This window comes from Babylonia areolata, chromosome 19, assembly GCF_041734735.1.
Source record: "Babylonia areolata isolate BAREFJ2019XMU chromosome 19, ASM4173473v1, whole genome shotgun sequence".
Taxonomy (NCBI): domain Eukaryota; kingdom Metazoa; phylum Mollusca; class Gastropoda; order Neogastropoda; family Buccinidae; genus Babylonia; species Babylonia areolata.
In genome coordinates this window covers 25661215-25685907 of record NC_134894.1, presented here as the reverse complement: position 1 = coordinate 25685907, position 24693 = coordinate 25661215, and the positions used below count along the sequence as shown (strand labels likewise).

At 44.3% G+C, this 24693-nt stretch overlaps 1 protein-coding gene across 2 annotated transcripts in view; it reads right to left on the bottom strand.

Moving 5' to 3' along the window:
- Window positions 1-9914: 9914 nt before the first annotated feature.
- The window catches only part of LOC143293562 (zinc finger CCCH domain-containing protein 10-like), a 62151-nt gene continuing 47372 nt past the window's right edge, over window positions 9915-24693 (bottom strand). Inside the window, exons 1-3 of one of the 2 annotated variants that reach the window (XM_076604535.1) lie at window positions 21750-21931; window positions 14373-16348; window positions 9915-10053 (exon numbers count right to left, since the gene is read on the bottom strand). In XM_076604535.1, coding sequence (XP_076460650.1) covers window positions 14432-15919 — 1488 coding nt within the window. In that variant the 5' untranslated portion in view covers window positions 15920-16348; window positions 21750-21931 and the 3' untranslated portion in view covers window positions 9915-10053; window positions 14373-14431. Of the gene's footprint in view, window positions 10054-14372; window positions 16349-21749; window positions 21932-24693 lie in introns of those variants that run through there. The other variant, XM_076604534.1, reaches the window with a different exon arrangement.

The following is a 24693-nucleotide window of genomic DNA, read 5'->3' as shown; positions in this document are numbered from 1 at the left end:
ATCTATTAATGAATTCAAGACCAGCTTCTGTTTTCATTGACCACATGTACCCAAACTCATCGTTCAAAATCAGTCTTGCCCGTTCGCATTTACACTGACACCCCTTCTATTTCAACCACTGAAAAACAAGTTGGGATAGACAAACTTTTCCTGGTGCAACCAATCTGACAAAGCTTTCAAAAACAGAACTACATTTGATGATCGCACGACTTGTTATCTGCACAATACACACGTTGAGCTGGTGACTTCGACTGGATCGTTCGCAGTTAGGCCTGCCTACCTTAAAGTGAATAAGTGAATAAAAGAAAAAAAAAGCCATGTTCCCTGGTGTATCCACGCCAGCATGTAGGCTTCTTTACCCTCACCACCAATTATTACCACACACACGTGTGTGTGTGTGTGTGTGTGTGTGTGTGTGTGTGTGTGTGTGTGTGTGTGTGTAATGTTAAGTACAGAACAGCGATAGACTAACGAGAGAACAGAGAGAGAGAGAGAGAGAGAGATGACTTTCCACTCCCTCTCGCTGCTCACACACACACACACGTGTGTGTGGTAATAATTGGTGAGGGTAAAGAAGCCTACATGCTGACGTGCATACACCAGGGAACATGGCTTTATATATATATATATATATATATATATATATATATATATAATATGAGAGAGAGAGAGAGAGAGAGAGGGAGAGAGAGAGAGAACATGCAGCCGAACAAATATGAAACGTTTTAATATTATATCCAAACTCGATACCCTTGCATAAAAAAACACAACAAAATAACTAAATAGATAAATAAATAAAGAAATAAATAAAAAGAAGCATTAAACGAAATGCAGAGCAGCTGGTGAAAAAAAGCATGAGCAGACCCCAGTTCCCAATGTCCGGAAAAATAAAGCAACCACAAATGTTACTTTTCAGCAAGAGAGTTCAGTCGTTCATAGTCAGCTGCTATTTATTTTTTTATTATCGTTCTTATTGTCATTATTATTATTATTTATTTTTTTTTTTTAATGATTTCATTATCTTATTGTTTTAACTATTGAAAGTAAGATCGTTTATCTATACACTGTTTCTGTACATATATTGCTTGATTCTGCTTTGGTCCTCGTTTCCCCTGTTCTCTTGTCGATTCACAATTCTGTTTACCGTGTTGTTGTTGTTTGTCTGTGTCCCGCTTGATCATCTGTTTCAAGTATTTGTTTTGTTGTTGGTGGTGGTGGTGTTCTGTTTATAGTTGTTAACTTTTGTTACTTTCACATACACACACACAGATATTAACATAATTATATAAATATAATTATATATATATATATATATCTTCGGCCAGTAGCCAGTACTTTTTTGTTTTGTTTTTTACCCCTCATCGATTCACTCGTCTTCATCTACTTAACGATAACTGATTAATTAACTAATCAAATAATATCTGTCCATTTGCTTTCTCCCATCGATTCAAACCTACGCCAACCTGCCCTGAGTCCACAGTCTGCGCCCATGCAGGCGGCAGAATTGTCAGTCTTCATAAACAAAACCGTGTCTTCTGTTCGTCACGCACGGTCTTCGGCCAGGAACCAAGCAGCTCAATCCCCCCCCCCCCCCACCCCTGCCCCACAACCTCCCTCCCTTTCCTTAAGCTGACAGAAATGCCCGCAGACTGACGGCTCTGGACGAATCAACACCCCCCCCTCCACACCCCTACAACCGCCTACTCGCTTCCTTCCCCCTCCCCCCTCCCTGCCAATCAATCCATCATTCGCACCGGGGAGAATTAAAGAGATCTTCAATCTGATTGGTTTACTCGCCGAGGCCAGTATTATAACGCGTCCTTTGCAAAGCAGCGATGTTATCTGCGTTTGATCAATTAATTAACTAACTGCTAAACTTCTTTGTATTTTCCCCATTGTTTTGTTCACACATACACGCACACACAAACACACGCAAATACAAATTAGAAACAAAATGATAATCGTAATATAATAAAGTAACACACTAACCGCAAAATGTCAAAAGCGTTATTGTTCCATGGTCGTGTTTATCGCAACAATTTAATCTTACCTCTCCATGTTGCATAGAAACCTTTTCTCTGATGAGGCGATAAAGGGATTTTCTCACCTTTTTTCTTCTGCGTGTAAATTGCAACAACTAAATTTGAAGAAAAAAAATCTATGTATCTATAAGTGGGAGAGATAAGAGAGAGAGAGAGAGAGAGAGAGAGAGAGAGAGAGAGAGGCGTGGGTGGTGGTGGTACAGACCGAGATAGAGAGGCGTGGGTGGTGGTGGTGCAGACCGAGAGAGAGAGAGAGAGAGAGAGCGACAAAGAGAGAGTGAGTGTCAGAAAGAGACTGAGACATAAAGGTAGAGGGTCAGAAAAGAAGAAGAAAAGAAGAAACATTTCTTATTCATTCTTGAAACGATTAAAAAAAAAAAATTGTCGAAAGGGTCAGAATGCTCGTCGAATCGGATCAAAATAACTGCATCCAGAAGTAAACAGATATAATATAGACTTGACGAGGCTATCTTCACAGACTTGACAGATACAACCGTATAATATTTTGTTTTTTGTACCTTTTTTTTTAAATCTGGAAAACAGCATGGAAATTGAGGATTTGCGTTCGGAAACAAATAATGACCAGTTGCCACGGTAAATAACACAATCAGCAAGGAAAAAAAAGTCCTTGTCCTTCAACTATTTGATATCCGTGAGTTCATAACTAAATACGTACCCCTTGACGCTGAACCTTTGTGAAATCAGATGAGATGAAAGTGGCATTCATTTTCAGAGCAGTTACCATTCTTTCCTGTGCATTTTCTGAAGTGATACAATCGATCCTCCTGAACGAAAAATAATGCAGCCCCATGAGGAAGAAGCCCAAAAAATAAAGAACTGTGACTGACATCCTGACACGTGAGCTCACTTTCATCTCGCTGAGAGAGATGACAGTCTTTACTGACAGGCACATTCGTCAACAGCAGTCAAAGGGTTAATAAAACTGTGCAGCACATTATTTTTCATCTTCTCCTCAGTGTTGCAACCGCTGAGGATCTATGTGTGTACGCACTATGTAACATGTACATTTATATATGTATATGGGTGTGTGTATGTATGCGTGCGTGTGAGTGTGTGCGCGCGTTATGTTTTACATAACGTACACGAACAGGGTAACGATGATAATTAATTGGGCCATAATCACATTGGGTCAAAGCTCATCATTCTGGAACATGAACAGTATGTGCCAAGATATAAATATCAAACATTCATGATTATAATGGGTCTCGAGTGATTCCCTGTAGAATATCTCAACAACAAACAAAAAAAAAAAGAAAAAAAAAGAAAAGAAAAGTCCAACATAATGCAGTTTCAGTTTGTTTTTAATCCACAACTTCTAGACAACGATGAACACTATTATTATACATTCATATATGTATGAGGATCTCTTGAAATAATCCACGAATTCGGCGGGAAGATGGTATTTGTACTCCAGAAAAGACTGATATTTCTACATTATGTGATTATCTAGGCTTAAAGCCACCGGAGATGGCTTCTTTTTCACATGACAAATGTTTTAAATGGCGTCTGTTTTGAAAGAATAAAGTATGTCTAAAGGAAATTTGACATTTCTTTCAATTGGCTGTGTTCTCAATCCTACATAACGATGATATTGACGGTTTCAGTTTCAGTTTCAGTAGCTCAAGGAGGCGTCACTGCGTTCGGACAAATCCATATACGCTACACCACATCTGATGCCTGACCAGCAGCGTAACCCAACGCGCTTAGTCAAGCCTTGACGGTGATAAAGGCAAGCGCTTTAACTTAGTGAATACATGTCCGTAACAGTTACTTGAGCAACAACTATGCAGCTCACAATAATATGTTTAAACAGTTATAAAAAGAGGTAATAAAAGAAAAAGAAAATGGCACAAAATGTATTATTTGGTCATGATTAATTATATATTATCGTTATGATGATACCGACAGTTTATTCGGCTTCATCGAAGACAAAACAAATACTCTGTGCATGCGAGTGCATGACAGCAGGTCTACTTCACTCTTAAGAAACAATCAAACACTTTGCAGCGTCAGTTACGTAAACGCTGAAGAAACCAAAGAAATGACGGGGGGAAAAAAACAACAAAAACTGTCTGTCGACGGGCATCAACTAAACCATTTTAATCTAAAGCCATAAAAAAAAATCTTTCACATGGCAGTTCTCAATTCACTCCATAACGGTGATTTCTCTTTAGTTTAGTGAGTACCTATCCATAACAGTTACTTGAGCATCAAATCTGCTGAATTCCACGCAGCTGGCCATAATTCAAATCGCATTTCTATACGTCTTGCTAAGTTATTGCTTATCACCATTACTTGAAGATGATTCCGATGGTTTATACCGCTTAGTTAATGCATACACCATTATGATGATTCCGATAGCTTAATTAAGTCTTAACAAAACATGCTCCCCCCATCTCTGTGTGTGTGTGTGTGTGTGTGTGTGTGTGTGTGTATGACAGCATGTCTCCTCCACTCACAAGAAACAAACGGCCTTGTAGCGTCAAACAGTTGAAACAGGAGATAAGGCGAATAACACAATCTACCGAACTACCTTCAAGAGAACTAAAGTCTGGAAGTGGGGACCCATGTATACTTCGGTGTGTTGAACTGTACATTTCGAAGTGAGAACAATGGAACTTGGGATGGGATGATCGCTTAACCGATAAGGCGAATAACACAATCTACCGAACTGCCTTCAAGAGAACTAAAGTCTGGAAGTGGGGACCCATGTATACTTCGGTGTGTTGAACTGTACATCTCGAAGTGAGAACAATGGAACTTGGGATGAGATGATCGCTTAACCATTCTTTCAGGCCGAGTAATTGCTGGAACAAAACCCTTTTCGGTCATTTTGTTCTTCGCGTTAGTATCTGCACTGAAGCTGCACATTTATTTGCGCGGACATGTGTGTGTGAGAGTGATAGGGGGTGGGGGTGAGTAGGGGTGTGGAGTAAACGTCCACGTGCTTGTGCACTTGTCTTGGTCAGCAAGTTTGGGCAGGCTTCTTTTGTGGGCATATGTAATGATGATTATGACGATGCGCGCGTGAGTGTGTGAAAATATGTACGCGCACGCGCGTACACATTCTTGACGCAAATTATGAGTTTGATGGTTCATTCGCATGGATACTATAACAATCGGTATTATGGACTGATGGAGGAGAAAGATGAGAAATCGGGGTCTGGGGTTTTGAGTCAGCATGATCAAATGCAAACTATCTCGATCCGTGAAATGCTTGGCAATATAGAGCTCAGTAGAAAGCCCCCCCCCCCCCCCCCCACCCCCTCCTTCTCTCTTTTCTTCTTCGACTGCCAGGTACCACTGATCAACAATTTTCACACGTGCACCACATGAAACACACAGCAAACGTACAGCTTTGGGTCAGCCTGTTTTATAATCGTGAAACACGTAACAACTTGCTCTTGGTCAAAAATAGAAAGCATAACACGCTGAAACGTGACATTGCCCTTTGCACTGGTTGTCTGCCTGTCCGTTCCAGGTCAGCACTGATTGGCCAAAACTTATATATTTTCTCCCCCCCTCCCACTCCACACTCAAACATAACAAAAGAAAAATAAAACTAAATGAAAAGTACAATACGCTATCCATACACATCCATACCCCCAACAGAAGTTTATACATACATGTATGTACACATACCACTCATCAGACAATTTTTAATTTTTTTTTTTTATTTTTTTTTTTACTGTCGATGTTTTACGGATTTACCCGTCATCCATTAATCAACATCAGCAAAGAGAGAGAGAGAGAGAGAGAGAGAGAGAGAAAATTCACCGAAACACACACCATCCCGTCTCTAGAAATAATGATTTTATAACAATAACACTAATAATCATAATAATAATACTAATGAAAATTATCATAAGGTACCTTACTGAACTCGGGGACGAGTGAAAAAACAAACAAACAAAAAAACAACTACAACAAAACAAACAAAACAATTATCAAAGTTCTAAACAAATGCAAGAGATAACAGTTCATGTCACACAGTAATCAGTTCATCTACGCAGATCACTGCAGCTTGAACAAAAAAACCCAACCACCACCACCACCACCCCCCCCCCCACCCCAAAAAAAAACCACCACCCCAAACCCCCCCCCCCGCCCCCCAAAAAACACACACACACACAAAAAAAACACGACCAAACAAAGAAAACAAAAACAAAACAAAAAAACAAAACAAAACAAAAAAAAAACCCAGCGCCCTCTCCAAGCACTATCTATCCCAAATCAGCTCACCTCACGTCGCATCCACAAACGGCAGCCAAACTCACACACCTCCAGTTATCTTGTTAAGGGGACAAGTGGACAGGTTTCCATTACATAATGGAAGAGGCACGAAGAGCACAAAGGCTACTGGGTTGGCACACTCTGTGTGTGTGTGTGTCCCTGTCTGTGTGTGTGTGTGTGTGTGTGTGTAAAAAAAAAAAAAAAAAAAAAAAAAAAAAAAAGTCGTGAAAGGAACCAAGAAAAAACTTTAGAACTGATAACGAGCTACATGAATGTATAGTGCATGTATACATAATTATGATCATGTTGTCGATAAGTTTGCATGGCTATGTAGATAGATCTATCAAATCCGTAAGTTTCCATGGTCGTTCTAAGACACGTTGGGACAGGGGACTTGCATCAATTACCATCCAACCTAAATCCAATGATTTAGATTTAATCTATCATAATCATTTTTGTTTTAAAGAAAGCCTGAGGGTTGTTAAATTGCACGGGTCTTTGTGAACTTATCAATAAGTAATGAACCCTTTACTCTGATCAGCAGAACGACATTAAAATCTCTTGCGCTTCTGAAGAATGAAGAAAACTGATTTCAAGTGAAGACATTTTTAAAACTGGTGAGACAACAGACACCAATATCGGATTTTTTTTTTTTTTTAAGAAAAAAAAAAAAGAAAAGAAAAAAAGAAAAACAGCAAAAAACGAGGAATGAAAACAAATCGTCAGCTTTCACATCAACGTCCATTGCGTTAAAACCTGTAAGTGCGGTCACAAACATACGTCACCTCGAAAACTCATTCTGAAGAAAAATAAATAAATGCAGAGAGAGACAGAGAGAGAGAGAGAGCATCCCGCATGTTTTTGCATCTAGTCGCGGAATCATATAACAGTCAAACATACATGGTCAATGCGCGGGCGCGCGCGCGCGCGCACACACACACACACAGTAACACACACGAACATGAACACTGAACAAGGCAAATGAAGAATAGGAAGCATTTAGCGATTTACCAAACGAAAAAGTTCGAGTACGAGGGCAATGAGAGAAAAATGAAGTCCACACATTCAAACATCAAGCAACTGAGAGTATATAGTCCCCCCCCCCCCCCCTCCCCTAACAAGGTATCATTTCTTTGTGCAAAACCTTCGGTGTAACAATTTGCAATATTAAAGCAAAAACTATCAAAACATCATGTTATCAAGCACTGTTGTTATTGCATCGACTGTTTCGAATTAACACCAGCAGAGGTTTACTTCCAGTAAGAAACTTTCAGCTCATGAGTAACTTCAGTAAGTTTGCTCACTGAAAGGTCAAGCTTCAGATCTATGTTGCATCGCAGCATTATTAACAGAAATCGGATCGGTTATATGCATGCATGCGTCTGCGAAAGTGCCCATCATTGGGGGTGGGGGGGGGGGGGGGAGGGGGCTTTTTTTTCTCTCTCTCTAAAAAGGACCAATTTCAATGCAGCTTGCGTCATCTATCGGAGATCATTTAAAACCGAATCACGAAACTTCTATGCTTTATTTCAAGGAAAGCTAAATAAATGAATAAATACATAAGATCTTTAAAAACCGAGCTTAAAGAAATGTCATGTCCTTAGCATACTCTTTTACCTTGATTAAACTGTCCAGTCGAGATTGATAAGAAACTGACACACACGTAACAAGAACCCAAAACTTCTATTTTCCTTGCTTCCCAAAGTGACAGCCAAGTCTGTTGTAGCTGACTGTCAGAATCTTCAAAAAACAACAACAAAAACCAAACAAAAACAAACAAGCAAACAAAAAACAGTTCTGGCCAATACATTGGGGTCAGGATCACTGGTGGTCTGAATCGTCAGAGCCAATTCAGATTCTTCTTAAAAGATATAAAATAATAAAAGAAATAAATAAAACAAAATAAACGGTTGTGACCAATAAATGAGGGTCAAGGTTAGTGATGAGCTGAATCATTACATCAGAGTCGGCAGCAGTTTCTGAGTTCTCACCTAATTTTAGGAACCGATTTTCACAAGCTTTTGTACCAGTGAATACGGAAAACACCAAAAAGCTATTGAACATATTTTTCTTTTAGTTTAATAGATTAAAAAAAATATAATTAAAAAATACTGAAGAAACAAACTATGTGACCCTCACTGTGGTCACCAATAAACATGTTTTGGACTAGTAAAATATCTCAATAGGTTGACTATCTCTGTTTTGCCTTTGTGCTTTTGAATTGGGGACAAACTCAAAATAAAAACTACTTTTCTTTTCTCAACAGCTCAAGAACTTTGCATCCGTTGAAAAACAGAAAAGAAAACAAACATACACATAAAAACGTAACGCAACACACTATAACTGATTTCAGTGTATGCATACATCATGTACATTCTCACATACTGGTTCAATGAAATTTGATATGAATACGAAGGGGGGAAAAGGAACAGACAAGAAAAGAGGCAGAGGCAGACAGAGACAGGCAGACACACACACACACACACACTGACATACAGAATATTTAACAGTTAATGGCGAGTGAGTGTTTGCACACCAATTTATGTATGGGTCTGAACTTCAAACCAGTAAAACTAGAATTAAGCTAATAATAAGATCATACCGATGAACACAAACAACTTCAATGCATGCACGTTTGCACAAACACACACACACACACAAAACAGCACACACACGATAGCACACACACACAAAAATACAACCACAATGACTGGTTCACAAAGTTCTTCAAAAGTGGAACGCTCCTCATAAGCTCCACGGGAGATTATATATATATATATATATATATATATATATATATATATATAATACATGTGTCGTCAGGCTCAGACATGGTCCAACAACAAAACTAATAATTATTAAACGATTTTTTCAACACAAGTCAACAATAACAATGACGGGACTACTCGGACTAGCGACTGTCTCAAAGAAACAAAAACCGAGTAGTCAAAAATAAACACACACACACACACACACAAATGAGAAACAAATCAACCAAAAACCAACAAACAAAATAAATCAAACCAAAATCCACCTCAATCAATATATAAGTAAACCACCCCCAGACATCATCGCATCATTCTGCTGCCTTCCATGGGGGGTGGGGATGACTTATGTTACGAGTTGCTGGGCAAGAGCAGGAGTTGACAGCAATCGACTGCTGAGGTTAGGTCTTTTTTCGTCATGACACACACCCCCTTACTTGGAAATACACGTGAACATCCACCAACCCACTTGCTGGCAAATAGCCAGCAGGAAAAAAAATAATAAAGAGCTCAACTTGTCGCTTAGGGTACAGCAAAGTCACAAAGCAAGCAAAAACTGTTTTCCTTTTATTTACTTAAATATATTTTTTCTCTACCTCTCTTCTTCTTCATGTCATATGAGAAAAAAGAAAGAAGGAAAAGGGAGTGGTGGTGTGGGAGTGGTTGTGGGGTTAACGAATGAAGGGGGAGAGAATGGGTGGAAGTGGAGGTTCTGAGCTTCTTGCGACCACAGGAACGCAAGCTTTCTTTGTCGGCCCGCACTGCTGAGGCCAAGGTCAATCAATCAAATATGCAAATATATGGGGGTGACGAGGGCGACGATGTTTAGTTCTTCAAGGAGGGCGATGATAATCCGGAGTCGGGGCCACCGTCCACTCTGTCTTTACTACAGTCTGACGTGGACGGTGCTCCGAGGCACAGCGTTTGAAGAGCGAATTATCCATGGGATGAGGTTTGCCGGAGGATTTCTTCTTGAGAATGATAGGGTCCATCTGAAACACATGTCAAATAAATGACTGAACGAATAAGTAAACAAACAAACAAACAAAAACAAACAAAATCTAAGTCACTAGCTGTGGGCTGTCAAGGAAAATTACGGTACCGCCTAGACTACCACCCTCCACAACAAACATGAGTGCATATCAATGGAGTGAAATAGAGGAAAACTGTTTTGTCATGTAACCATATAAAGGCTTTTAGACACGAGGCACACTCACAGGCAAATAGGTGCGTGCGTGCTTGCGTGTAGTTGTGTGTGCGTGTGCGTGTGTGTGTGAGAAAGTGTGTGTGTGTGTGTGTGTGTGTGTGTGAGTGCGTGCATGATAGCGTGCGCGCGTGTGTGTGTACGTGTGTCAGTGTGTGCTCATGTGTATATGTATGTGCACGCATGTGCACGGGCAGAGGTACAATAAAAGTACATCGTGGATACATGTGTGGGTCGCTGTGTGTGAAGGCTGGTTAGTAAATGGGGGAAATGCATGCTGGGAAGAAAGAACTTGAGAACGAGAAAGACAGCTACTGAAGCTATTCTCTCCCCCCCCCCCCGCCCCCCAACCCTCCATCACAGCCCCCCGCAACCCCCTCCCTACTAAGTCCACGCCTTAGCTAGGTTATGAAATGTGCCCAAAGTGGTGAAGATTAAGTTACGTCGTTCTGCAGGTTACGAAATCACATTTTTCTTTATTATGTGCCGAGGTCAATAGTTCCAAGAGAGGAAAGGTGCTGTGGGTGGGGGTGGGGGGTAGGGGTGCGTGGGGGGCCGTGGCTCGCCCGAGGGAACCTTACAACACACACTAGTGACATCCGCAAGTTCCTCCGCGATGAAATTTTGTCACCATTTTCATCCTTTCCTTTGTCCCTTGTGTCCCCTTGCTGAACGAAATAAATGTGTGCAATACATCTTCTGGTACTATACCTTTATACTTGATAACTTTGGATGATAAAGCCGTTAGTATGTGGTTCCCCCCATCCCCACCACCACTTTCCCCCCCAACAACGCGTGGAATGAAACTGCAACATAATCGTTTTCACAAGCGATCGAGCATGTGGTTTGACACACACACGTGCTCGAACGTACACCCACAAGCAAATAACAGTTGAAATCATGATGCAATACAGTTTAGATTGGACAGAAGATTCTGAATTAAATTAAGGAAAAACAGCTCGCAGCTTCGTTCTTGTTCTGAACGAAAGGATGATATATTGAAGATCAAGAATATCACTGATACTGATAGCAGTCTCGCTCTCTCTCTCTCTCTCTCTCTCTGTGTGTGTGTGTGTGTGTGTGTGTGTGTGTGTGTGTGTGTGTGTGTGTGTGTGTGTGTGTGTGTGTGTGTGTGTGTGTGTGTGTGTTTCCCCCAAGAGAAACGGAAACAGATACTTGGAATCAATGATGGCTGTTCGAAAGAGAGGAAGTCATGCAAGCCCCAGAAAATTTCAGGGCAGAAGAGACGCCTTATCATACAGAAGATGGAACTAAGTCACCCTTAAAATAACTATCTGCTAAAACAAGACAAAAAAACAAATAAACAAGAGAGGCAAGGCCTTCAAGACTCACTTGTGATAAATTACGTCCCCTAGCATTAATTACAGAGTAATTTCCCTTTTTTACTATCTGCACCAAAACGTTTGCAAAATAATAAAAAAATTCCATGCTTAGTAAAAGAAGTTCCTGTTTGAACAAAAAATGATAATAATGACTCCTCTTGTTGTTGTGTCAGAATAAGAGGTCAAAGTGCCAAGATTAGAGAATACAAAAAATATAAATATAACAGTAAATGCAGTTTGCATATAATTAGGCTTCTTTTTTTTCTTCTTCTTTTTTTGTGCCCATCCCAGAGGTGCAATATTGTTTAAAATAAGATGACTGGAAAGAACTGAATTTTTCCTATTTTTATGCCAAATTTGGTGTCAACTGACAAAGTATTTGCAGAGAAAACGTCAATGTTAAAGTTTACCACGGACACACAGACACACGGACGCACACACACACACACAGACAACCGAACACTGGGTTAAAACATAGACTCACTTTGTTTACACAAGTGAGTCAATAAACCAAGCAAACACCATGTTCGTGATGACAGAAGTATACGCCAATGTCTACAGCTCTGCTCTTCTCTAGTGTCTTCGTGGGGAAAAAATTGGCGAGTTTAAGTATTAGATTGAGGAGGAAAGATATATTCCTTCCATTGTCTCTACTGTCGTAAGATGGCCAATTCATTTTCTTTATCTGTTTATCTCTATCCATTCATTCATTCTGAATTATTTTTGACTCACTTGTGTAAACAAAGTGAGTCTATGTTTTAACCCGGTGTTCGGTTGTCTCTCTGTGTGTGTGTGTGTGTGTGTGTGTCTGAGTGTCCGTGGTAAACTTTAACATTGACATTTTCTCTGCAAATACTTTGTCAGTTGACACCAAATTAGGCATAAAAATAGGAAAAATTCAGTTCTTTCCAGTCATCTTGTTTAAAACAATATTGCACCTCTGGGATGGGCACAAAAAAATAAAAAAATGAAGCCTAATTATATGCAAACTGCATTTACTGTTATTTAAAAAAAAAAAATATATATTCTCTAAACTTGGCACTTTGATCTGATATTCTGACCCAACAACAAGAGCAGTCAATATTATCATTTTTTGTTCAAACAGGAACTTCTTTTGCTAAGCATGGACGTTTTATTTATTTTGCAAACGTTTTGGGGCAGGTAGTAAAAAAGGGAAATTACTCTGTAATTAATGCTAGGGGACATAATTCGAATCTGGTTAGGACTTTTTTTTCTTTCTTTTCTTTTCTTTTTTTTTTTTTAACGCGAAGCTTTATAATAAGAAATACAGAACACATTTTAATGATTAGATTTTTTTTTATTTTTTTTTTTTTAAGTGTATCACAAGTGAGTCTTGAAGGCCTTGCCTCTCTTGTTATATTATTGATTGATTGATTGATGAAAATGCGATGCTCACTGGATTTGCAGCCATTCCAGTATGGGTGATATACAGCTGTTGAAGCTAACCCTCTCCCCCCACTCCCGACTTTTTGTCTTTATACAGAAAACTGAACCACCAAACAATGAAACAGTAGGCAAATTCACACTGGAGAAAGCACAGTACATGTCTACGTCTTTAAGCTTATGCCTGCCGATATTATCTCTTCCCCCCCCCCCCCCCCCTCCCCCCCCCCCCCCCCACCTCCAATGAGATATTTGTACAGAACGAAGAGCGTTAAAGGCGTTTTATCTCCCCCCTCTTCCAGGGATAAAAAAAACATGGGAGTCAATATCACCCAAGACTATAACAACAAAATCAGTAAAGGTTGGCAGCCATGCAAAAGGCATCAGCTTCATCTTTCAAGCGTGACCTTTTCATGTGAACTTTAGACCTTTCACCGCTAGTCAATTTAGAGTGCCACACTCCCTGGCGCCAGAAGTACAGAAATGATGACGCCAAACAATAGTTGGGGATTTCCCCCGTGACGTGTACGAAATATGGCCCATCTTAACACCGATAATTAACAGTAATAAACTCGCGCCTAACCGACTTAGACTGGTTAGAGGATCGGAACACTACGATAAATTTCTTCGGCATGAATAGCATTGTCCTGTCTTGTATTGCTTTTCTGTCACAGCAGGACTTCTCTGAGTGAAACATGGGCTGCTCTCCCCGGGGAAAGCGCGTCACCACAGTACAGCGCCGCTCTATTCTTCTTCTTCTTTTTTTTTGTTTGTTTTGTTTTGTTTTTTATTGTTGCAAGAATGGTTAAAATGATGTGGATAAAACATGTATATGCGCGCGCAGACACACACACAACTTTCTTTCCTTTTGAAAACAATTTTTTTTACATGAATTTGGGATGGAGGAGGAAAAGAGGCATGACATTTCTTGGACGTAAAGACATGCACGCATCTACGCAATACCTGTAAACTCCCCCCCCCCCCCCCCCCCCCCCCCCCCCCCCCCCCCCCCCAAAAAAAAATGAAATCACAGGACAGTAACTCTGAGTACGTCCCAATTTTTTTCTTGGGAACATGCAAACATGAGTTCAGCAGACACCGGAGAACATTTTAAGACTAGTGACGGAGAGTAGTGTACTTCATTCCTGGGGGGTTACACGGTAATCCCCTCGGCCTTGCGGACTATATCGTTACCCACAGACAAGAAATTTTATGCAAATGTAAGTTTTATCGCCACTTACACCGTTAAAACAAAGACAAGAAAATAATGGAGAGTAAGAAGTTGTATCGCAACAAATTGACAGGATACAGTACTTAGTTAACAATAAACAATCACCCTTAAAACCAACACCTTACTCACGTTCGCCAAAGCAAAGCGACCACAATGCGCATTCCCCCCCACTTCGTGTTTGTTTTTTCTCAGTGCGCCAAGCTGCTGGGAGCCACCGCGCAGCGCATGTCCTGCGACATGATGGGGTAGGAGACGAGGGGGTTGCTGGGCGGGCCCAGGTTCTGGGCCATGCTGCCCCCGGGCACCTGCTGCAAGGGGGCGGGGGTCACCAGTGAGGGCAGCGACACCGCCACCAGGTTGTTCTGCGGCATGGACAGCGAGGCCAGCGGCGGGTTCATGGTCACCGTGGGGTTCATGGCCGGTGGGGGGGCCGCCCCCAGCGCCGGCGGGGGCTGACCCCCCTGCGGGCGGGGCGGGGCGGCGGTGGCTGCCGCCGCGGCGGCCACCTGCTGGTGCTGGATCTCGCGCGCCATGCGCTGCGCGGCCGACTGCAAGGCGGCGTGCTGGGTGGCCATGTCGCTGTTGAGCGCGATCTGCTGCGTCAGGTTGGTGCTGAGGTGCGCCGTTCCCAGCGCTGTGGCCTGCATGGCCGTGGCCGGGGCCATGGTGGCCAGGTTGAGGGTGCCGGCCGGGGCCAGCGTCTGCGTCACCGGCATCTGCACGGCGCTCACCGTGCTGGACTTGGCCACCCGCAGGCGGGCATTCTGCTCCAGGAGCACCTCGTTAGTGGCCGTCAGGTCCGCCACCTGCTTCTTCAGCTCCTCCACCCTCCGGCGCAGTGCCGTGTTCTCCTCCTCCAGCACCTGGTACTGGTAGCTGACGGGGCGCGAGGAGGAGGAGGCGGGGCTGGAGCCGTAGCGGCTGTCGTAGTTCCCGTTACCCCCGAACCCTTCCATGTCCAGACGACGTCGCTTCATGGAGGAGTGGCCGCCGTCGGAGGGGGGAGGGGGCCCGTGGTGGTTGGGCCCGCCGTGAATGTACTCGTAGCGCTCGTACTTGTCGTAGTTGTCCTCGAAGTTGTTGAAGCCGTGGTGGTTGTTCCTCATGTCCCCGCCAGAGTGCGGCGGCGGGGGTCGCATGTCGGGCCTCAGGTCGTGCCTGGGGAGCGGCTCCAGCCTTCCAGGGGGGCCCCCGCCCATGTCGCTGCAACGGGGCAGCGGGTCGCACTCCGGGTAGTCGTTGTTGATGTGGCGGTACTTGCACTTGGCGCCGCGCTTGCAGTCCCCCTTCATGTAGTCCCGGCACAGCGGGATGTCCGAGTTGTTGGCGTTGCTGCCCCCTCCTGGGCCGAAGTGGGGCTGCATCCTGGGCGGCAGCTGCCCCGTCTGGTGGTAGTGTTCCTCCTCCTCCCGGGTACAGTGCAGGAACTTGCACGTGGGGCGGTGGCAGCCCATGTTCTGGAAGTCGTGGCAGAAGGTGGGCTCCGGCTTGGAGCTGGACCCCATGTCAAAGTTGTCGTTGCTGTCCTCGGCGCCGGCCGGGTGTCGGTACTTGCAGCGCTTCCCTCGTCGGCACACGTTCCTCAGAAAGTCACGGCAGATATCATCCTGGTCGCTACCACCGTTGATGAAGCTGGACCTCACGTCATCACTCCCTGAATCACTGTTCTCAGACATGGGGATACCAATCCACGGGGGGCACGAGCTTTCCGCGCACACACACTGCTGGTGACAGCAAACCGCGCCGCTAAACTAACAACAACCACCAACAACAACGACACACAAAAAAGTGGAGTCTTCAAAACAAGGTCACTGAGAACAGTGCCAACGTCTGGTAGGCATTTGTATTGATAAACGGTAGGCAACAAGCAGAAAGAAACCCTTATGTGACAGATAGAGGTCAGGTAAGATCTTTAGCGACGCTGACAAGAATTTTGTCGTCCTAGACACATTTAGAACTCCAAGAGTGCCACCCGAGTCAAAAGTTATTGGCTCTCGAGTGTCGCACACTCTCTATGTACACCATCCCAGCAGCACAGCACAGCACAGCACAGGGTGTGGTTGCGTTACCGACGCTCAGCGCAGTTCCTCACAGGCTTTTCGCTTCTGCAACAAACACAGCGCCGCACTTAGCTGGAAATAGCAAAAGAAATGTCAGCGATGCTCGCATCTAGTACTAGCTTGCCATCCCCCATTAAAGGGGGGTCGTTTTACTTTTTTTTTTCTTTTCTTACAAATTAAGCAAAAGAATTTCGTAAAGCGCTAAACACAAAATGTGCAATAGCATGTTAACATTCTCACCCAGGTAACAAGAAACGTGGCCAACAAAATACTGTAATGTAAAACAGCGAACATAACAACCAGGTGGAGATATTAATCAACGTGTCACTCAGTTAAGAGTGTTAATGTGTAAAACTTAAAAGACAAATTCATATATTTCAGAGAATAATTAGGAAGGAAAGCTGTGCGCTCACCATCTCCACCACCACATTACCTCACACAAACTGAACATTACGAACACTGCGCGCTGCGCTCATGTATCTTGTGCGGCTCAGACACGCGCTTGCAATGTGGTTGGGTGTGCGCAAATCTCTCCCCTCCGCCACCCCCACCCCACCCCCTACCTCCCAAAAAACAAAAACAAAAACAAAAAAACAAACCCAAACCAATGGAATAAAAAGATAACGCTTTCCCCCGAGCAAACAGAAGGGGCAAATGAGAGCACTGGTAATCTATAAAACTGACACTGCCTCCCTGTTAAAGAGAGAAAAAAGATAGAGAAGGAGAGACGGGAGGGGTAGGGGTCGACGGGGGCAGAGAGATGGAGAAAGAGGGGGAGGAGGGAAGAAGAGCGACAGGAGCAGGGAGATAGACATAGAGAGAGAGAGACAGAGAGAGAGGGAGAGACAGGGAGAGGGGAGCGACGGGGGCAGAGAGATAAAGAGAGACAGACAGAGACAGAAAGAGGGAGGGAGAGGGAGAAAGGAGCGACGGGGGCAGAGAGAGAGATAGAGAGATATATAGATAGAGAGGGGGGAGGGGAGCGACGGGGGCACAGAAAGCGAGTGAGACAGAGAGAGAGGGGGGAGAAGGAGGGGGGGCAGAAGGAGCGACGGGGGCAGAAAGAGAGAGAGAGAGGGGGGAGGGGAGCGACGGGGACATAGAGATAGAGAGAGAGAAGGGGGGAAGCGACGGGGGCACAGAGAGAGAGAGACAGAGAGAGAGGGGGGGGGGGGGTAGCGGAGCGACGGGGGCAGAGAGAGAGAGAGGGGTAGAGAGAGGGGGGGGGGGGGCAGATAGAGAGAGAATAGAAGAGGGGGGAGGGAGCGACGGGGGCAGAGAGATAGAAAGAGAGAGAAGGGGGGAGGGAGCGACGGGGGCAAGAATAGAAGAGAGAGAGGGGGGGGGGGAGCGACGGGGCAGAGAGATAGAAAGAGAGAGAAGGGGGGAGCGACGGGGGCAAAGAGATAGAAAGAGAGAGAAGGGGGGGGAGGGAGCGACGGGGGCAGAGAGAAGTAAAGAGGAGAGAGAGGGGGAGGGAGCGACGGGGCAAAGAGATAGAAAGAGAGAGAAGGGGGGAGGGAGCGACGGGGGCAGACAGATAGAAAGAGCGAGGGGGGTGGAGAGAGCGACGGGGCAGAGAGATAGAGAGGAAGAGAGATGAGAGAGGGGGGGGGAGCGACGGGGACAGAGAGATAGAGAGAGACAGAAGAGGAGAGGGCGACGGGGGTGAGGGGCGAGACCCGAAACATACAGGATTTGATTGCTAAGGTTGCTAAATGTGACAAGGTAGTATCAACAGAGACGACCACACACACACACACACACGCGCGCGCGCGCGCGCGCGCAGGGAACGTGGACAATAGGGCGCAGACAGCCAGGCAGATGGACACACACACATCCACGCAGAGAGAGAGAGAGGGAGAGAGAGAGGGGGGGGGGGAGGGAGGGAGGAAGTGTGAGGCGGGGTGAGAGGGATAAAATGAGAGATAATGAGAGATAAACAGATAGAGACAGAGAGATAATGACATAAAAAAATAGCAACCAAAAACAAGTGATAGACTAAAACAAAAAATCCCAGCCCATTGTCCCACCTATGCACCCCACCTCCCAATAAATAAATAAACAAATATTTTAATTTAAAAAAAAAAAAATTGGCAAAAAGAAAGAAATCGCTTGAACGCTGAGTGTTGGACCAAGGCAAAAGCAAACCCCAGCTGCAAGAATCTAGAACAGAGACATTCACACACACACACACACACACACACAACTTTTCACACCCACCCACCAACGACCACCACTTCCAAGCTCACGATATCTCCAGGGACAGTCCAAGTTATCGACATCACTTTTGCAGCGCGGGGAGGAAAAAAACGAACACACACACACACACACACACACAAACCGGCGCGGCCAAGTTGATACCCAAGCTAAAAATAACCCCCCATCTCACGCAACGCCATCGCTTCCTCCTCCCCTCCCCTTCTCTCTCCCTGAGGACTTGCAAGGTGAGAGAACCTAATCTGCGCAAATAAAACGCTTCTCGAATCGCAAATAAAACGCTTCTCACGTGGCAAATGAAACACTTCTCGCATTGCCAGCAGAACAAAAACGGAGGGGAAAAAAAAAAAGAATGTTACAAAAAAAAAAAAAAAAAAAAAAATCAAATCCTGCAGAACTCTCTCAAAAACAGTGAGTGAAAGGCTTCTCAAACAGCAAGTGAACGCATCTCATGTCTACACACACATAGGCCATTCTGAGGAAATGCCTGAGAGGCTGTGTGGAAACTCGCGACTCGCTCTCGGAATGACTGTGACATGTATTATCATTACAACTGCTGTTATCATTATTATTGGTGGGAAGTCATTTACAGCTTGGTCTTTTGTGAAGGACTATGAGGCGAGATTGCACTGGCTCTTTCTGCTGCAGCCTATGGGGCTAGCTGGCCTTTGGGAACCATCCCAACGCCAACTGTCCTAAAACTTTGGCATAGAGCGTGGGGATGTAACTTGGGCAAGACACTCAACTATAATTAAATTTTAAGTCAGATAGTCAGGACAGCAGTTGCCTCCTCTGCTGTTCTAATAGTCATAGTCGGACACGACTGACCATCATTCGCATTATCTCTGCAAGCACAAGCTGGAGTGACGATGGCCTTCGCAGTCGACTGCCGCCAAACATTGTGTCGATTTCCCCACATAAACCATCGGCTCGTGAGCCCAATGTCGTAACTCAGTCGCGCAGGCGTTTCTGCTGTTAACCAAACGCCATGAATAACAGCAATAATAGCAACAACAACAACATTGAAACAAACACACACACACACACATGCATATTTCACACAATGCTGAAACGATTCAGACATCATATCCACAATGTCTACCAATTATCATACAAAGGGGGGAAAATGTACGTTCCATTATCTTAGCACCAGAGAGAGAGAGAGAGAGAGAGAGAGATGCTCGAACCAGCAACAATGAATGTGCGCCAGAATGAAGAGATAACCGATGCTGTTTTAATGATTGGATTTGTCACACCAATTAAGTGGCATCCAAAGCAACTGGATCCGATTGCAGAGCATTCAGACAGGCATTAAATCGCCTTCCACGCGCAGTGAACGGCTTAAGTTCAAATTTCCAATTAAGTAACCTCGGCAGCACATTCCAGTAAGAAGGGAAGGCTATCTCAGGCTTGAATTTCTCTCTCTCTCTCTTTGTGTGTGTGTGTGTGTGTGTGTGTGTGTGTGTGTGTGTGTGTGTGTGTGTGTGTGTGTGTGTGTGTGTCCGCGCGCGCGCGTTTATTAATGTCCAACATTTATAACACCCATTCAAGGGTGTTATCAAATATAACTTCAGGGGTGAAATTTGACTAAAAAATTGAATCTAACCAAGTTACAGAACCCACGGCAGCAAAACACACACACACACACACACCATTTTTTTTTTAAAGTGCGGACTGAGAGAGAAGCAAAATGCAACTTCTATGTTGGAATTAAAAAGAAATATAATAAAAAGAAAAGAGAAAAGGCCACCAAAGCAGATCCAGCAAGCACCAACACCGAGGGATGCGCTCTGCTGCTGTCTTCCTGTAGGCACAGAGCGAAGCCAGCATTTCAGACTGACGGAAGAGATTTGTCGTGACAAGAAAGTGATACATTACAACCCGACCCATCTCCAATCCCATCTGAAACTTCCAAACACTGGGAGGAGGAGGGGGGGGGCGGGGGGGGGGGGGGAAGGAGGGGAGCGGAGGGGGGGGGGGGGGAAGAGACGTGGGAAGGACGGATGTAGGCGGGCTGATGCCAGAAATAAACACTCGTCACTGGAATAGCGCGCCGCCGCTAGCTTATCTTAATCTACGAGCCCTGCACGAAAAAAACAAAAGCCACTTTTCTTGTAACAAAACAGAACGCACACTGTACACCCAGACCATGAGATTAGCTCTCAGTGTTGGCGCTGGCACAGTGAAAGAGATAACGTCAGTTCTAATTAAGATTGTTACTATCTTGACAAAGATGCATTGTGTATATATATATAAAGCTGGCGCGTGCTGTGGAGGTAAAACACAATGTTTGTTTTGTACACAGAAACATTCCATACCTCAGAACTGAGATTACTGAGAAGCATGAACTTCGCAAGTGCATGTCTTCAAGATGGAACAGTACACATGGTGAATACAGTCAGATGCGTTCATGGTAAAGTCAGTAAGAGGTTGTGTGTGTGTGTGTGTGAGGGGGGGTGGGGGGGGGGGGTACGCGCGCGCGCGCGCGTGTGTGTGTGTGTGTGTGCGTGCGTGCGTGCGTGCGTGTATGTGGCTGTGTGTAAGTGTATCTGTATGTGTGTGTGTGTGTGTGTGTGCGCGCGCGCGTGTGTGTATGTGAGAGACTCGAGAGAGAGAGTGGGGGGGGGGGGGGGGGTGAAGGGGTGGAGAGAGAGAACTGAAGTCGCGTGTGCTGGTCTTAGTGCGCCATAACTTGTATGTGGGACCAGCCTGCTGGTTTTTAATTAAAACACATCATAATCTTTCCATGGTTATCATAGCACTGTCTTTGATTTGAAAAAGCATCATATGTGTTTTTCTTCTTCCCCCTCATATTTCCTTCAACCCACCTAAAAACCCAGGAACATTATTAATGTAACTGCCTTTTATTCGTGATGAATGAAAAGAATCACTCTACCCTCGCTCTATCTCTCAAATCATTTTTTCTCTCTCTTGTGGCAACGGACCACTTCCATTCAACCCAAATCATGAACCACGCACGTGGTTGTTACAAAAAACAAAACAAAACACAACGCCTTCATTAACGGCATCACCATTAAAACATTTGAACAATGATGAAATCACACACAAACAACAGTATTCACTGATGATAACAATATTTCTTCTTTAAAAAAAAAAAAAATACTAGAAGAAGTTCAAGAACAACAACAAAAACAAGAAATCAAGACCAGTCATTTCACAAGATGTTCGAATAAACCCCAAACATATTCATCTCAAATCCTCTTACCTTTGTCTTGTTCTCAAAGCCACCATGCACCAGGAAGTACAAGAAGAAGAAAAAAAATCACTCTGCCACTGAAGATCGCTCCCTTCCAGCCAGCCAACCAACCAACCAACCCACCAACCAGTCGACCGACCGACAATTGAATCACAGCACCACACAGTCACACACTCATCTAGCCCCAAGCCAGCCCACGCCTCAACACGTGGAAAAGGGGAGCTGAAGGGGAGGAGGAAAAAAAAGACAGTCTGGCATCCACAACAGACAAACGTGGGCTACAAGGCTGTACCACAGCGACTCGTTCAGGGAGCTTCCACGGCAGTTCTGGAACTAACACGGCTAGCACCTCGTATCTCTGGCACCCACAAGACAAAGCAAGCAGCAGCAGGAGGAGGAGGAAGAGGCGAGCTAGGCACTGCAATGGGAAGCGCGGCTGCGGCTGCTGCTGCTGCCGTAGCAGTCTTTCACTGCTGCTGCGCGTGGCCCTACTATACTGCTGCTGCTGCTCTTGCTGTGGCGAGCGATACGTGGGGGTTATGTTATGTGCGACTGTCTGTTCTGTTATAGTAGTAGTAGTAGTGCCATATCTGTGCCGGCAAGGGTGTGTGTGTGTGTGTGTGTGTGTGTGTGTGTGTGTGTGTGCGCGCGCGCAGGTGAGTCTGTGTGTGTGTGTGTGTGTGTGTGTGTGTGTGTGTGTGTGTGTGACGGAGAGGGGGGGGGAAGGAGGAGGGTGCGTGCGTACGTAGAATACATACATCATATGTGTTACATACTTATAAAGAGGTTTGTGCGTACGTGTGTGTGTGTGTGTGTGTGTGTGTGTGTGTGTGTGTGTGAATGTTTGTGAGCGTGCGTGCGTGCGCGGAGAGCACTAGTGGCTGCAGCGTCCATTGAAGCCTGGTATCAATGACAGTCAGAGGGCGATATGAAGGGCACACCGATGTGGCGGAAAATGTCAGTGGTGTCCTGTGTGTGCGTGACTGTGTGTGTGTGTGTGTGTGTGTTTCTGTGTGGGTGTGCGCGCGCGGGTGTGTGTGTGTGTGTGTGTGTGTGTGTGTGTGTGTGTGTGTGTGTGTGTGTGTGTGTGTGTGTGTGTGTTCTTCAGTTATAGATCTATCCATATAATGTAAGTTTAGACGGGCGTGCGTATGTATGTGTTTGTATGCAAATGCCTACACACACACACACACACACACACACACACACACACACACACACATTCATACATGTACACATCCACATTGTGGTGTGATTCATACATATACGAACAGTACGCAACATTCATGCACATACTACGCACGCGCTCAAGCATGAAGTTAACTGATGCTGCCAACAATATTCTCCTGAACCAAATGTTAACGTCAGAAACAGAAAACAGGAGAAATGCTGGCGAACTGATGAGAGGTGAATAAGTGATCTTTTATCCTCTCACGTACAGAGAGAGAGAGAGAGAGAGAGAGAGAGAGAGAGAGAGAGAGAGAGAGAGAGACAGACAGACAGACAGACAGACAGACACTGAGAGGACGAAAGACAGAGGTTGTCATGTAGACAGACCAAAAGACAGCTATCGTATATTCACACACACACACACACACACACACACGTGGCACTTTAGATGATGAGCGTAGCGAGAACGTGACAGAGCTTCAAAACTGAGCACGTGATTTACGTTTATTTTGTGCGTGTAATGACCACAGTGGGAGAGAGACAGACAGACAGACAAAGAGAGAGAGAGAGAGAGAGAGAGAGAGAGAGAGAGAGAGAGAGAGAGAGAGAGAGCTTCAGAACATGAGCTCAGCACGTGATTTATGTTTAGTTTGTGTGCAAAGACCAGAGAGAGAGAGAGAGAGAGAGAGATTCAGCACGTTTACGTTTAGTTTGTGTGCAAAGACTGAGAGAGAGAGAGAGAGAGAGAGAGAGAGAGAGAGGGGGGGGGGGGATTAGAGAAAGCATGAGTCTGCGTCAAAACATGAATTCAGCACGTGATTTCCGTTTTATGTTTTATGTCCAATAACCTTTGAGAGAGAGAGAGAGAGAGAGACAGACAGACAGACAGACAGACAGAGAACGAACAAACGAACGAACGCAATCTTATGTTACGAGGGTAAAGGAGTAAGCACAAAGTACTTGTTTACATCCGGCCCTCTGGGCAAGAATAATTGAGAGAAGGAAAAAAAAATGCGACAGTCAAATTCACAACAGCAACATCAAAATTACATAAGCAGATACAGACAGACAGACAGACAGAGAAAGGGATCGTGACACAGACAGACAGACACAAAGTTTCAAATCTCACACAACCGTCACTGCACGTGTTGATCAGTGCTGACAAAATTAAGGAGCATCATCAAGGAATTGGCCGCTGTTTGATCGCTGCAATAGCAAAACTGTTTTTAAAAAAACAAAAACAAAACAATAATAATAATAAAAAATTCAATCCCGCTACCGCCAAACACGGAATTCCAATATGATTGAAAATCACTATTTTCCCACAAATCCAAACACTCTTTCCCGTTTCTCACTTCTGCAAAATTATATAGTTCAGCAATTCCAAAAATTGTTTTCCATGCGTCCATTCAAAGAGTGTTCTGTGCTCCATGCACGCCTTTCAGACAAGAAAATTGTATCCTTTTTAAAGTGTTTAAAAAAGAAAAAAAAGTGTGTGTGTGTGTGGGGGGGGGGGGGGGGGGGGGGTTGGAAAAGAAGACAAACAGAAAGAAAGGATATAAGAAGACAAAAAAGAAAACAAAATGAAAGAAAGAAAAAAAATCTTAAGGAGAAAGTTAAAAGAAAGAGGAAAAAACCCAGAAAGAAAGGAAAGCAAGAAAGTTAAGAAAGAAAAATAATGGGCAGAAAGAAACAAAGTAAACGTCAACACACACACACACACACACACACACACGTACCCACGAAAAGAAAGAAAGAAAAGGAAGTTTCTCCTTGCTTTTCA